The sequence below is a fragment of the Gekko japonicus genome, unplaced genomic scaffold, assembly GCF_001447785.1.
Source record: "Gekko japonicus isolate JY-2015 unplaced genomic scaffold, Gekko_japonicus_V1.1 scaffold428, whole genome shotgun sequence".
NCBI classification, from domain to species: Eukaryota; Metazoa; Chordata; class Lepidosauria; order Squamata; family Gekkonidae; genus Gekko; species Gekko japonicus.
This window is the reverse complement of record NW_015165842.1, coordinates 655,873-671,335: the sequence shown is the minus strand read 5'-3', so window position 1 is coordinate 671,335 and position 15,463 is coordinate 655,873. Positions and strand designations below refer to the sequence as shown.

The window sequence follows — 15,463 nt, the reverse complement described above, 5'->3', positions numbered from 1 at the left end:
ATGTTCTGAATGTGAGGGATACAATTTAAGTTTGATAGATGTATGTGTTGAGCGTCCATATGCTTAATGTGTGTTTTTAAATGATTTTTTATCATCTTTTCCAATATAATTTAACTGTATAAAGGGTCTAGCTTTCAGGTGGGCAGCTGCGTTGGTCTGAAGCAACAGAACAGTTTGAGTTCAGTGGTCTTAAAGGTGCCACTGGACACAAACTTTGTTCTGGTCTAGCTTTGTCATATTTGCTTGGTCTTGAGAGAAAAAGGCTTTCTAGAGACACCTACCAACCTACCAGAACATGTACTGATCTAGGAACTAAGGGAGAGAGGGGCAGCAAGCCCTACCATCTCTCCCACAGGAATTCCTATCTAAAGCCATTTCCTATTCCAATTATACCTCCATCACCTTTCTCCTTGACTACAAACATTTTAGTTCATTAGGGCTCCCACTCTATGTGGCAAACAAGTAGTGGGGGAATAAGTGCCCAAGGGAGAAAGAAGAAAAATGTCGGCTTGCTCCCCCATCTCTTAATCACAATTAAAAGCATTACATCTGTGCCAGGAATATCACGTCTACAGAACTGCCAAACAGAAATCCATTAGCTACAGAGTTGCCCAAAATCTCCCAGTCAGTATAGCATGCATGCTTGTATAAGCATATGTAAATTATAATAAAGAAAGCTTATTTTAATTAATGATTTATATCTATCCTTTTCTCCTCCTAGTGATTTAAAACCCATTGATCTGAATTGCCTTGATTTAAATCCACCCACTCTGACCAGCACAGAGGCTTTAATGAAGGCCAAATAACACTGGTTCTGGGAACTTAACTGAAAGAACCTTTTTTCTGCAAAATCTATTTAACATATGATAAAACCGGGGAGGGGGGGTTTCCAAAGCATTCTGATGCCTATTGCATAATCACCTCTATTCATGAATTACCAGCAGGCAGCTATAAATTAAAGCTCCACAGATGATCAATTTATTAAGCAGTATACTGGTAGAACTACGCAATCTGTACCTCCTTAGTGCTTTTGGAGGGAAGAAAACTCTATAAATGCTGCAAAGGTACAGGTGGCAAGTTCAGACTATTTTAAAAGGTAGTTTTGACTTTATCTAACTATATAAATATTTGGCGGTAGCCACTCCTCCTACTGTTAGGACGACCAGTTCCTGTGCCAGTAACAAAAACAATGCAATGGGCCCAAGCCACAGACAAACTGGGGGTTTCGAAATATACTGAGGACTCCCAAAAATAAGGAGGGGAAAAAATGACTTCACAAATTAACCAAAAGAAGAAGGAAAGTCCAGCACGCTGCAATTTTTAGTACTGTCTTAAGCAGCTGCAAGACGAGCAAAACAGAAGCTGCAGGAAATATAATTCAGCAATCAGTTTTATTAAATTTTCATTTCCCATTTGACATCAGGCAAAACTGTTCAGGCAGAAATTAATATGCAACAAGATTTTATTATTATTAAAGTTACACTCAAGCTATGGCATACCCACATTTCCAAATTAATAGTAAGCCACATTACTGCATTTTAAGTTTCTTTAAACAAGTCTAAACGACAAGAAAACAGCTTTCGCATGTGAATATAGAGCCGAGTCCTTCATTTACCTTCTGTAACTGCTGCTAAAGCCTTTACCTCGTGGTGAAGGGCCATGTACGAATCTACATGTGTTCCCATAGAGGCAGTTGCCAGTCTTCAGCCAGTTACGACACTGTGTCTAAGAGACAGACATTACTGGGTGAATTTTAAACTGATTTTGAAAGTGCAGTTTGTGTGAAAAAAAAATCACAGAATTTGTTTTTTAAATCTACACATATAAAATCCAACCCAACAATATTGTAATGTAAATCCAAAGAATGTTAAATCCAAATGTAACATTAGCCACCGGCTCCTTTCCAGGAGCTCGGATAGTGAAATGTTGAAATTTCTTGTGTTTCTTGTGTCTTTAATTCTATCAGTACCGCCACCTAAAACCAAATTACTTTACCCTTTATACTTATGGGCTACTTCAGACACAGTGCATGATGTATCTAAGTTGTTCCATATGCATCCCTTCTTTTGTGTACCTTAGACAAGCAAGCATTTTAAAAATTCACCCATACACACTTCACATCCAACACAGTAGAGTTTCATTTTATATGAAAAGAATCAGCCCCAAATGTTCATAGCACTCAACAGATCAGATAACTAGAGCTGAAAGAGAACTCTTCATGGTTCAAGAAAAGGTACTCCATTCTCTCTAGACTACCCCCTCTCCTTAGAGCAGGGGTCCAATACCTTTTCGAGCCTACAGGCAACTTTGGTATTCTGACACAATGTGGTAGGCGCAGCCACAAAATGGCGGCCATAGTTTACCTTGAGTCACACAGTGAAGACCATTGTACTGTGGGGGTAACTGTGTCAAACCAACATTTTTTAAAAAATCTGCACAGTCAATCAAATATCCAACAGCCAATCAGAAGCCTTGCTGGGCAAAAGCCCCACCTGGTCCTGCCCACTTTCTAAAACCACTTGGCAGGTCCCAAGAAAGGTGCTGGCAAGTGCCATGTTGCCCATGAGCACTACATTGGGAACCCCGATTTACAGCAATGTGACCCACAGGCAGAAAGGACTGAACAAGACACATTATATTGAGGGAAGCAGCATAAAAGGTCTGTCTAGGTGTGTCTCCAGCCACTAAGCTACTACACAAAGTATGACCAAAACTGACAAACATCAACAATAACCTTTACAAGGGTCAGTCAGTCTGACCAGGGGTAGGAATTCCTTTTCAACTCCAATAACCAGCATCATGTCACAAATACAAAAGTCTAGTCACACAGACTCTTCCCAAGAGAAAGCTGGATCAAACCATGGTCAATTTCACCTGAACCTATATCTACAGGTGGCAGCCTCGAACGCCCCCCAAAATGGCGGGGTGGTGGTGGGAGAGACAAGAATACAGCCCATCTGGACTACAACAGAACACAGTATATGTGGATGGTATGAGAACCTTCACAAATACACAGAACTTCTTTGAAACCCATGTGTCTCTACTGCCTCTTTTAAGTTGTGAAAGTGAGCTTTTTCCTAAAGAGGAAGTTCTATATTCAGAACAACGCTTAATTCAACTCACCTCTGCAGTACTTCCAGTGCTGGGTCCAAGTCTTTCAAATACACTGGGTCTTCTGGATGTGCTATCGGATATGGTCTTGGTATTTTCCACTGTGACCTTCCTTCTAATTTTTGACATTTTGTACTACTTCAACCAAAAAAAAGAGAGCAACACTGTAAAATTCTCAAGTTGAGCTGTTGCAACTGCACTCATAGAAAAAGAAATAAGTTATGATATTCATTTTCAGGAGCATCTGTAGAAATGTATAAAGATAACAAATACAGCAAGTGCATCTGTGCATGTTTTAAAAGGACAGTTTGATCTGTTTCATACTGGTCAGAAAAATCAAGACCAAGGTCCTTATTTATGCTCTGTGTTAGCTTTCATCTTTTGGACCATATCAAGCATACAAGGCTGAAACAGTAGCTGTATTTGTTTATAGCAGCAAACACAAGAACTGCCGTCACATTTTACTGTATCTATAAAAGTTCATGCCAAGTACATCAGTTTTCAAAATACTGCAATAATTTTTCTGAATCTGTCAATGACAGCATAAATCAACACTGGCATTCTTAATATAATCCACTGAGTTCCAGGGCAGTTCAGAGATAAGCAAAAGTGTTGCTTTGTGCTAGACTTTGAATGACCTAACCTATTGCTAATAGCAGTTCAGGGAGTCAGCACATGGGTAAATCCAAGACAGAAACCTAAATGTAAACACCATTATGCAGTGCAGTTACACACAGCACTCCACACCAGCTAGCCAGGAAACTAATGTGTTCCTGACAATTAGATCCATGTACTTTAGACCCTTTTGTAGTTAAACCTGTGCTTATAAATTCAGGCGGCTAGCTATTCTGGTGTGAGCTCTGATTTCTAATTCCAAAGTCTAGCTAAGGACATTAAATGTCTAAGGGAAGGTCACTGGTTTAAGACAACACGTGGCAAGATCTTTCAATATACCCTAAGCCATCTCATTATGCTGGACAGTTTACATGAGTGTATCTTTTCTGCTGCAACCTTAACACTGAAAATGCATATAACTGATAAATTTGGAAACAGATACAGGAAACAGAGTCCTGCATATTAGAAAAGGCAGGAAGAGGATGACAGAGCTAAGAGAAACAGTTCTCAAAATACCACTCTGTTGTTTAATTGATAGTGTAATCCACACTGAAAAATTAAATTCAGAAGCCCATTTACAGTAACAATTCCTTAGGTAGGAAGGCACAGCCATGTAACGAACTGCAGGCCCTGAGTACGCCAGACCTAGGGCTACGTTATCTAACATTTCTTGTACTGGGGAAGGAGGCAGGAGACATCTGCTATGAATAGCTTTTGTCATCCCTGGTCTCTCTCACATTTTTAAATTTTGTGAAAAGGAAGTTGCAGTGGATAAGTCTTCATAAAAGACAAGATCCTCAAAAATCAATCAATGTACCAATGCAACTGACAGACTAAGGTCACAAACCTCTCTCACAGGATGGCTTTGTAAAAAGAATAGATTGGCAATTCAATTTTGTAGACAAATCAGCTATAAGCAACACTTTCCTACATTTACTGTATTGTTATTTCATACACTTTCACACAGAACTTTCCAGCATACGTTCTTCACAATTTCACACACACACACTTTTAAAAAATGCTTGCAGCCACTCTGAAACTGACAGCAGCATTAACTGTGTTTTATTTATGAAGATCAGGAATCTGAAGCCAACTGTATTATCAGTTATGAAAACACCATTTTGTAGTGGGGGGGGGGAGAGACCCTAAATCACAAGTATTTATTCTGTTGACCATCTATCTACCATCTGCAAAAATTACACACCTTTTCGAATTGGGAACCAATTAGCAACTAATATATGCACAGCAGGTCATTTTTTTAAAAAAAAACTTTCACTTTCAATTAAATTCTTAATTTGCCTGTGGTAGGTGGCGTTTTGCCCTAGTTCTCTATCCAATCATGTAAAGAGTTATGAGTTACTTATGGACCACTTCTTTAGGAGGCCGTTGGTATTGCTGCTAGCAATGTCTGTTTCATCTGCGTTCCATGTGCAGGCTCTTCTCCCTTCTGAAATCAGACTTTGAGGTGCTGATTCATGCTTCCAGAACTTCTGGGCTTGACTACTGTCAGCTGATGATGCCATGGGTTGGAATGTTCTGTCTGCGGGATGTGCTCACTTGTCTGCCCCTCGCCTTTCTCTGTGCTAGTGCTTATCTTTCAGGTGTCCTTGAAATTAGAGGCGCTTCTCCTCCTGGCTTCCCGTTGGGAATCTAACGGCTAAGTGTTTGCCCACGCTTAGGCATGTTTGCTTATTGGCTTTATAGTATCAGGGTGTCTCCTTTGAAGGGGGTATATCCCAGCAGCCCCACGCTTCTCCCGCCATTCCTGACACAAGAGTTCATGGTGTCTCAAGTACTATCCCTCAATAAACTGAATCTTCTGAAGACCTGGTGCTGAGTGTGATTGACTGGGAACCCTGACAACTAGTTGAACAGGCTTCCTCGGGAGGTGGTGGGCTCTCCTTCTTTGGAGGTTTTTAAATAGAGGCTAGATGGCCATCTGATGGCAATGCTGATGCTATGAACTTAGGCAGATCATGAGAGGGAGGGCAGGAAGGGTTGCATCAGTGCTTCATTCTCGTGGCCCTTTCTGAAATGCCCAGGGAAATGCCGATTGCCAGTTTGGGGTCAGGAAGCAATTTTTTCCAGGCCAGTTTGGCCAGGGATCCTTGAGAGGGTTTTGGGGGTTTTTTGGCCATCTTCTGGGCATGGAGCAGGGGTCACTGGGGGTGTGGGGGGAGGTATTTGTGAATTTCCTGCATTGTACAGGGGGTTGGACTAGATGACCATGGAGATACCTTCCAACTCTATGATTCTGCTACGCTGCACTCTGCATGGGACTGCCCTTGAAGACAACTCTGAAACGTCAACTGGTGCCAGCAGAATGATCATGCTGGGTGTGTAGAGGCATATTCGACAAGTTCAGTTTCGGTCACACTGCTTGTCAATTTCCTTCTGAACTCAACTCAGGGTGCTTGTTTAAAGGCCTGCATGGTTTGTCACCCACACATCTGAAGAACCACCTCTCCCTACAGAAGTCCACATATTAAGAGAGATCTCTGTGCCAGCCTCAGAGATAGTGAAGCAGGTGGCCAGAAGGGAGGGGGGGCCTAGAAGCAGGGCCATTCTGCAATCTCCAGCCTGTGGAAGTTTGAAAAAGTTTTCCTTTTCCAGATAGTATCTGATGGTTGTGATTCCTGTGGCTACTCTGTGATTTGGTTTTGTTTTATATGGTTTGTCTTTGGTTAACTGGGTTAACTGGGCTGAGTAACAAGAAAAGCATCCCATATATATTTTCAATAAATTGTGAAAATAGAAGGGAACCTGGAGAGCTACTGCTATCAATGGGACCACTGTATTAGATAAAGGTTTTTAAAAATTCAACACACAGGTGTCATTTCAGCAAATCTATAATCTGAACTGGAAAGATCTAACGAAGCTAGGAAACTCAGTAATACAGCAGGAAATTCAGTAATGCGGTTGCAGATGACAAGTCACCTCAAGAAAACTGAGGTCAGTTTTATGTACGCAGGATTCAGAATTTGATTAGCTATGAATCTAATCAGCTCAACAAAGAGAACACATTTTTAACAATACAAATTGTTAAGTAGTCTTAACATTCCATTATCCCCCCCCCCTTACAGGCTTTCCAATGTTTCATGCAGTCCCATTTGAAAGCTTAAGAGACATTAGATCCCGCTAGAGGGTTCAAAAATAAACCAACAATTGCACCTACTCACTTTCAAGCTAGGAGCCCCTTGCTACAAATGAGCTAACTGCCTCGTCATCACTTACCCGCCCTTCGGCACTGTCCCTAAGGGCCTGCCCTTTGACTGTAAACTAAGGCTCAATACACACAACAGTGGCAAACTTGTGGGTTTTGCAAAGACATAGCGTCACCTTAAGAACATAAGAGAAGCCTATGTTGGATCAGGTCAATGGCCCATCTAGTCTAACACTGGCCAAATACAGTGGCCAAAAATACCAGGTGCCATCAGGAGGTCCACCAGTAGGGCTAGGACACTAGAAGCCCTCCCACTGTTGCCCCCCCAGGCATCAAGAAAAAAGGAAAAATTTCCGGGGGAAATGTTTTTCCCCCCGTTTCCCCCCGAAAATTTGGAAAAATTGAAAAAAGAAAAGAAATTGATTATGGAACGTTTTATTTTAACATGATGAATAAAATATTTTAAGACAAGGTGTTCAAATATTTTCCAAAACATTTCTAAAATATATATATATGGTATCAGATTGATCTAATTTCTGTGCACTGAGGACAAGCAAGTCCTAGGTTACAAACTGAACTCTCCAATGCAAGAACAAGATGCATTTCTTCCTTTAGGAGGTGCTATTGTCACAAGAAAAAAAAGGTTTCAGTTTTGTTTTTGCATGCGGGTGGGTATTCTGTTTGTAATAATTCTTTGGATACACTATATTTTTAATATGCTAGTTGTGGTAATTTCATGCCAAGTAAAAATGTCCATAGTCATATTTTATGTTCCTAAAGTAACAGAATGACTTTCAATCTAGAAAAGACAAAAGAAATGATAGAGCTTCAAAATTTCCGGAAATTTTACATCTCTACACAGGTGGAAGAAAAGTATTTGGGGAAGGGGGATGGCTCATAATTAAGGAACATGCACAGGAAGGATTCAGCACCCCTGTCTCATGCCCCCCCTTCTGGTGTTCAAATCAGAATACTTCCACCCACCAACTTCCATGTGACTGGGGCAAAATTTGGTGTAGACACATAGGCCATGATCACACAAGCAGTCTGGCCCAATGCAGCCACCCCTCCCCTCCAGATCAAATGGGTGCAGTCACACAGCCACATCTGTCAGGCGTTCCCCCAGCATACTCATCCCGTCACAGGATGACTTGGAGCCAGGTTAAAAAGGCACCACATCACATATGGTGTTTTTGGGTCCCCGTGCATTTGTTGCGCATGACTGGATGTCTGAACATGGGGGAGCATGCGCAGAATGGATTTGGCAGTATGAACCTGCAGATCTGTTCCCACCTCTGGGGAGGTTTTTAAATTTTTTTTGCCTATATATGCATGTGTGCGCATGCACATGAGCACATAAGCGCATGCATGCACACCTATGCGTGCACATGAGTGCATGCATTTTGAAAATTTTCCGGGCCCTGCTCCATGGCTGAGGTGCTACAGTAATGTGGATGCTTGAATATGGGATGTCTACGGGGGTAAACTGCAGCAGGATGTGCTGTCTGGATAATATGCCCCGCAACACTTTAAACCAGTACAATTAGAGGTGGCACCATATTGCGCCAAGCTGCCAGTGTGACCACAGCCATAGATTTGCCACTGTCACACATGGCTTAAGCATAAAGGAAGAGCCCTGTACTATTTTTCTCAACCTTGGGGGAGGGGGGAGCACTATGGTGAAAATATGCAAGTGGAAGTAACCCTAACACTGTGCTACTGTTTCCTTGGCTGGAGAGGGCATCTGTAACGATACTTTAGTAGAAACATGCTGAGATGGTAGCATAGAGAACCATGAAACCTGGTGACTATTTGGGGGGCAGAGATTAGCATGGCTTTTTACATAGATAAAGACAAACACTTGGGTCATAAGTGCCCTTTTCACTCGAGAAAGGCATTTCCACTCAAAGAAAAGAGGGAAGCTGATTTTCACCAATTCTGCCCTCTTACTATAAAGCTTCTGCTTTGACCTCCACATTCCCAACAAGTTGCAAGGGAAACTGAAGCCCGGGGGAGGGGGGAGTCACTGTTTATATGGTACAACTACGCTCATGCTGCAGAAGATCCAAACCTAAGTCACCAGATACCAATAAACACCTTTCAATGCTACATTCATCTCCACTGGCTTTAGAAAACAGCAGTGTGCCAAGGATAATGTTGGAACAGCAGGGAATACGTGGCTGAAAGAAACAATTCGCAAAGCTCATTTAGTTTGAGTCTTATCACACCCCTTCTCAGTGTAGATGATTATTTTTTAATACACAGAACCATTTTTTTTAAAAAATGAACTAAAAATGTATGCTTAAGTTCTTCGATGGGAGCCCCAACCAGAAGGATCCGAAATGCCTTCTCAAAGGTATTTAGGCTCATCCTTCAACAAGGGTAAGGAATTTTCACAATTGCCAGGCAACCATTACATGCATGCTTCTCATCTGAGGGTACAAAGTACTTATGCTGAAGGTACAAGAAGGCACCTGTGCTTGATTACCAAATGCTAAAAACAAACAGGAGATTCCCTGCTTGTAAGCTTCTAGCACATCACTATCAAAAGCACAACACTGACCTGGATAGATGTTGGTCTGCTCCAGCAAGACGATATTTACGTTCTTAAAGGACAAATGGGAAGGCAGCCTTGAGATATATAGGGCTTGAGTCTTTGAGCACAACACAAATGCACTCAAAATTTTACCCTAAGACTAGCTCCAGGGATGAGCAGAATGACTTAAATTTCACCGGCGTATGTAAGTAGCATCTCCTGATCTTTTAGATGCAAGCACCAAACCTGAGAAGTCCCAGTACTATTTCACTGCAGCAACTGGCTTCTCCATCCCTCTCTCAACTGAGCTAACTGAGGGAACGATTCGCCTGTGGGATTCCAAATGAAAGAGATGCAAGGAAGAAGAGCATCAAGACTTTCTTCTTCCCAGCAGCAAGCGGGTTTTACATTTCTAGTTCCCAAGCTGCTCTATCGTTTTACCTACTATTCACTTTTTAAAAAAAGAACATTTCTACAACTTATATATTCCTTTCCCTCACATGCACACGTGCACTTTCTAGAAAGAAACATGAAGGAAATGTTAATAAGCGGTCCCCCTCCATGGTGATGCCTATTCAGCTTAGGAGCACCTCCTCTCATTCTTATCCTCTTTACCCCAATTTCAAAGTATCACAGAGCTTCTGTACTTTTTTTTAAAAAGGCTATCCTCCCCCAGTCCCATTTTTCAGGTAACCTTGATCCCCTGTCTGACCCACCCTCTGCTAGCCTTCCACCCAGTCGATAAGCAATTCATAGGGTGGGCAGCCTAGAGAATGGGGACAGAGAGACTCATTCAAGGAATGGAGCCAAGAAATGTTAAAATTTTAAAGGAAGAGAATGTTCCAAGCAGTGTCCTGAAGATGGGAGCTTCACTAGCTCGCTTATACTTGGCTTCACTATTTGCTTCTAATTCTTATTCCAGCCCAATGATTAAAATTATTCCCTTTTTTATTTTAACTAACTAACATTGATGCACACTTAGTGGGGAGGAAAGTGAAGTATCATTCCACAGGAAAAGTCGATCCGCCCCTTCCGGCCTAAAACCCACTGCAAAAAAAACCCAAGTAAAAGGTAGCACCAACCTGGAACGGCGAAGCAAGTGCGGCCGTGAGATCGCTGGCGTGCCTGTCTGCAGGAGCAATCGAGGCTCCTGGCCGAACTGCGCACGTGCACACATGCACACTTTGGCTGCCTCGCTCTCCCTGCAGTGGCTCCCTCCCCCCCGGCATCGGATCATGCCGGGGAGCAACTGCGCGGCGGCTCAGGGGATCTATCTGTTTCCGCCACCGTGTGTCTCTTTTGGTGCGGCTTTAAAAAGCCGCACTTTGGCTGTTCTTTTTTCCCCCATGTGGCAGGGGCCTTGGTTTCACTATTTGCTTCTAATTCTTATTCCAGCCCAATGATGAAAACTATTCCCTTTTTTATTTTAACTAACTAACTAAGATGAACTAACACTGATGCACACTTAGTGGGGAGGAAAGTGAAGTATCATTCCACAGGAAAAGTGTAAAGTTACAGAGTTCTCAAGTGTTGTGTTATCAATTACCTTAAAATCTGAGTTACTGACACCTAAATGCATTCCATACAACAGGAATTATGAACCCTATTTTGATACATTTAAGAACAAGACACACACAGATTTGGCAAAGAACAGCTAATCTGTAAATATTCTTGCAACTGATCCATCAATATGTAAATCAGGCCTTGACAAATTATCTTTGGCTCTAAGAGCCACCCCAAAAACTGAGGAATAAGACTCATTTTTTACTAACCTCAAGACATCTTCGGACCCCCTCCCCCTGACATCGCTAGAGCCTATCCTGTATCAAGTGGTGAAAGGCATTTCTGGAAGTGCTGAGAGTTCTTAATTTTCAGACCTTGCTCCAATTTAAAAAGATGGGATCGTGGCAGGGGAGAGGGGGAGATTACCCAGCCCCCCAACCAAGTTGGTCTTCTCCCTCAGTTTTGTACTCTTCTGCCTTCAATTTTGTACTCTTCTCTACACATATGAAAAAAACTGTTAAAAAAAGTTGCAGTCTGCAATTCTATGCATACTTACTTGAAAGCACATCCTTCTACACTTAGTTCTAAGCAACGTTTACACATGGCCTAGGGAGGGGGAACCCTTTCCTATGTAGAGACTGCACATTAACATCAGTAGACTTAAGAGTGGAGTAACTCTGTACAGGAATGCACTGTAAGAATCCTATATCTTATGGCAATGACCTAACCAAAGAAATTACCTTTTCCCCCCAAAAAACCCTTTGCAGATTGTGTATTTTTGTGCACACTTTCCTTGTTTTTATATTTGTTTAAAGAAGCCTCCATGTCTTAGACAGATCAGCTATTTTTATTATTGCATTACAAATGCATATCGTATTTTGTACTGCAAACGACAGGGGAAAAGGCTTAGTCAGGCCTCTGTTCTCAAACAGATTATAATCTGAATTTTGACAGTGGGAGGGAGAGCAGAGAGGGTAGAGGGATAACTGGAATGAATATTCATTCAGAAAACAGCCCTTAAAATCTGAGCAACACCATGATCATAGGACTACTCAGGATTTTAGATGAGGGTGAAAGACACATCTTCAAAAATAGGGGGTCTTGAATAGGAGAACATGGAAAAGAATGTTCAGATTTCAGGGTATGCGTGAGAGAAACTTAAAATCATAAACAGCAAAGTATGCAGACTTTCAAGCTCTGTAGAACTCTTTATCAGGATGGATATTAAAAAGCAAAAGTGGGGCGGGGGGTAGGGCTCTCTAAGGCCCTGATCCTAAGGCTCCTATGTGAGAATCCTGCTGATTTTGACTTTAATGGTCTCTCACCAGGCTGGTGATGGGAATTTTTAAAAGGTACGTCCTTCCACTGAGAATATAAAAGCTGATAACTGAGCAAGGTTTTACCTGACAGGACTTTGTTGTTTCTGTGTTTGGTCTTTATTATTCATTTTGTGCATCTTTATCCCACCCTTCCACCAAAGAGCTCAGGGTGGCATACATTTGTCTCCCTTAATCCACACTATCCTCAAAACAAGTCTGCAAAGGAGGTTAGGTTGATAGAGAGAGTGACTGGTGTAAGGACACACAATGAACTTCATGGCAAGAGAATCTGAACCCAGATCTCCCCTGTCCCAAACATGATTTTTTTACCCTTTTCTTCTCCCTCTGTCTCTCACACACACACTCACTCTCTCCTTCTGTGCTCTGCTCCATTGTTGTGTCTGCACCAGTGGCTCTCAACCTTTATGACTACCCCTTTTTAACATCAAAAAACTGTGTAGACCACCCTGACCTGGATAGCCCAAGCAAGCCCAATCTCGTCAGATCTCAGAAGCCAAGCAGGGTCGACTCTGGTAAGTAGTAGAAGAGGAGGAGATTGGATTTATACCCCGCCCTTCACTACCCAAAGGTGTCTCAGAGCAGCTTACAAACTCCTTTCCCTTCCCCTCCCCACAACACACACCCTGTGAGGTAGGCGGGGCTGAGAGAGCTCTTGACAGAAACTGCTCTTTTTCAAGAACAGCTGTGCCAGAACTATGGCTTGCCCAAGGTCATCCAGCAGGTGCAAGTGGAGGAGTGGGGAATCAAACCCGGTTCTCCCAGATTAGAGTCCACGCACTTAACCACTACACCAAACTGGCTCTCTTGGATATACCTCCTTGAAATACCAGAGGCGGGAGCAGGGTTTATTCTGCCACCTCTCTGAATATCATCCAGGCCTCCAGTAGGGTTCAGTCACCAGAGGTCGCCATGACGTCCAGGTGCACACACACAGTGATTTTCTGTTTGGGATATCCAAGCAAATAACACCTTGGTCAGTAACTACTTTTCCCCTAAGGGCCAATTTGACAAGGGATTCCCTGCACCTTGTATGACTTCTGCGCAGTGCTGCTGCCTTAGCAGCTGGAATGCATATAGCACTATTTAAAATATTCTGCATTTAAAGATGATGTCAGAACAAGGCAGTCAGCTTCACGTTTTCGCCTCTAGCATATTTTTTCCAAAAGCCATCCAACATCAAGTGTCATCTATTTGCAAAGCACTGCTTTTGAATGGGATACACAATCCATATCCTCAACACAGCATTCTGACAGAACTAGATGCGCTCAAAGATCTTTTAAAAGATCTCCAACCCCAAAGTGTGTGTGGGGCGGGGCGCTACTGGAGATCTAACAATTCTTCATACTAGTTTTATTTAAGGTATGAGCTTTCATGCATGCACACAAAAGCTCATACCTTGAATAAAGCTTTGTTGGTCTTGAAGGTGCCACTGGACTCAAACTTTGTTCTACTGCTTCAGACCAACACAGCTACCCACCTGGATCGATAATTCTTCACACAGTCCACAAACTATAATACTCAGAATTCGCTGAGTGGCACCATGACAGTTAAACAGGTATCAACAACATAAGCTTGCATCATTGGAGCAAGAACTGCTTGTACTGCTTAAAAAATTTAATCAAATTCCTAGAGACAACCATCACAATACTAAAAGTTCTGACAACCATGCACGCATACTCTCTACTTCCAGCAAAATGTGGAGCCACAAATGCACTTTCCCCAGACTTATTTCTTCCTATATATTTCTTTCCTATATAAAAGCTAATACTAACTTGGACTGCAATCCTCTCAAAAAATAATTCTCATGCCTCTTATTCAAATGGAAGTTTTTTCACAGTGATATGCCTGCAAAAATTCCCGTTCACTGCAAAGCATTCTTGGAGTAGAGTAGTAGTCTTCAATGTTTCTAGACCTAGCATTGGACCCATGGAGTTGCAACCACGAAACCAAGAGTTATGTGGCATCAGACTCAGATATCAAGAGGAGGAAGAGCAAGGAGAACCTCAACAAGATGAGCAAGAAATATAAGGCAAGAGACAGAATTTACAGAAGGGGGACGTATAGGCCTGTATGTGCTAAAATGGTATCTTCACCACTGCTGAACGATTTCTGAAGATTCTTATGTACTTTTAAAGTATCTGCCTTGTCTCTTGGAGGTTACCCAATGGTCAACTAAAATGGACCCTTACTACAGTTAAAAGATTCATATTACATTAATGTTTACCTCCTGTAACTCAATGGACTGAGAGCATTACAACTTTATCAGCATTTCAATGCACGGCATACAGGTGACAGCTGCATATGGACTTATTTTTAGATATTTGGAAATCTTTTATAGAAACTTATGAGCAGATCTGACACTCCCTATTGTTATATTTGTGTTCCTTTTTTCTTTTTTTCTGTTGTTTTTGAAATAAAGTAATTTTTAAAAATCACTACTGAATGACCTCGTCCTGCTACGTCTGTTATAGTGTGTGCAAAGAGGCAAAGAGGCTGTGCTGGGGCAAATTCCCAGTTCACATCGACCTATGAATGAAACACTGGAACATACCAAAATGTCCACTTCAAGAGAAGACCAGCAAAAATCTATGTACTACATTTTTCTCATTGAGGCCCTCAGGAGTCCTAGCAAAACATTCTGAAAATCACTACTGTACAACACCAGTCTCCGATGCCCACCTTTTCCACCAAAAAGCCCCATCCCTACCAATGCTCCGTCTAAGCTGTGGAGTCTTGTGAGCAAAAATTCTACTTTGTGAGCTACTGGCATTAAAGTTGTGAGCGAGCGATTTGGCTACTTCATAAATTAGTTTGCTCTGGAGCCCTCCTTCCTGAGCTAAGACAAAAATGTGTGAGCCGGAAGCTGAAAAACTGTGAGCTAGCTCACACTAACTCAGCTTAGAGGGAACACTTCCCTACTCAGCCCAACTATCGTCAACTGATGCCACGTAGATACAAGATCAACCTCAACCAGTTCAACTATACGTTTCTTAAAACTAACAAAACTGTGGGATAAAACTCCTCCCTGGTCACACTTTTTAGAACAGAGAAGTGACACAACATTGATCTATTACAATATTGTCATTTGCACATTAGTACATAATATCCTCAAAAGACAGAGACTTGTGACTTACAGCTTTCTTTCTCTACAAAGAAAAGCACCCACCTGCAGCATAACATTACCCCTCAAAAATC

General features: G+C 42.0%; 1 protein-coding gene across 3 annotated transcripts in view; it reads right to left on the bottom strand.

Moving 5' to 3' along the window:
- ZC3H13 (zinc finger CCCH-type containing 13) overlaps nucleotides 1–15,463 on the bottom strand; it is a 71,380-nt gene that overhangs the window by 51,912 nt on the left and 4,005 nt on the right. The window contains exons 2-3 of one of the 3 annotated variants that reach the window (XM_015411023.1): nucleotides 3,124–3,249; nucleotides 1,616–1,725 (exon numbers count right to left, since the gene is read on the bottom strand). In XM_015411023.1, the coding sequence (XP_015266509.1) occupies nucleotides 1,616–1,725; nucleotides 3,124–3,240 (227 nt within the window). In that variant the 5' untranslated portion in view covers nucleotides 3,241–3,249. Of the gene's footprint in view, nucleotides 1–1,615; nucleotides 1,726–3,123; nucleotides 3,250–15,463 lie in introns of those variants that run through there. The other 2 variants (XM_015411024.1, XM_015411025.1) reach the window with 2 other exon arrangements.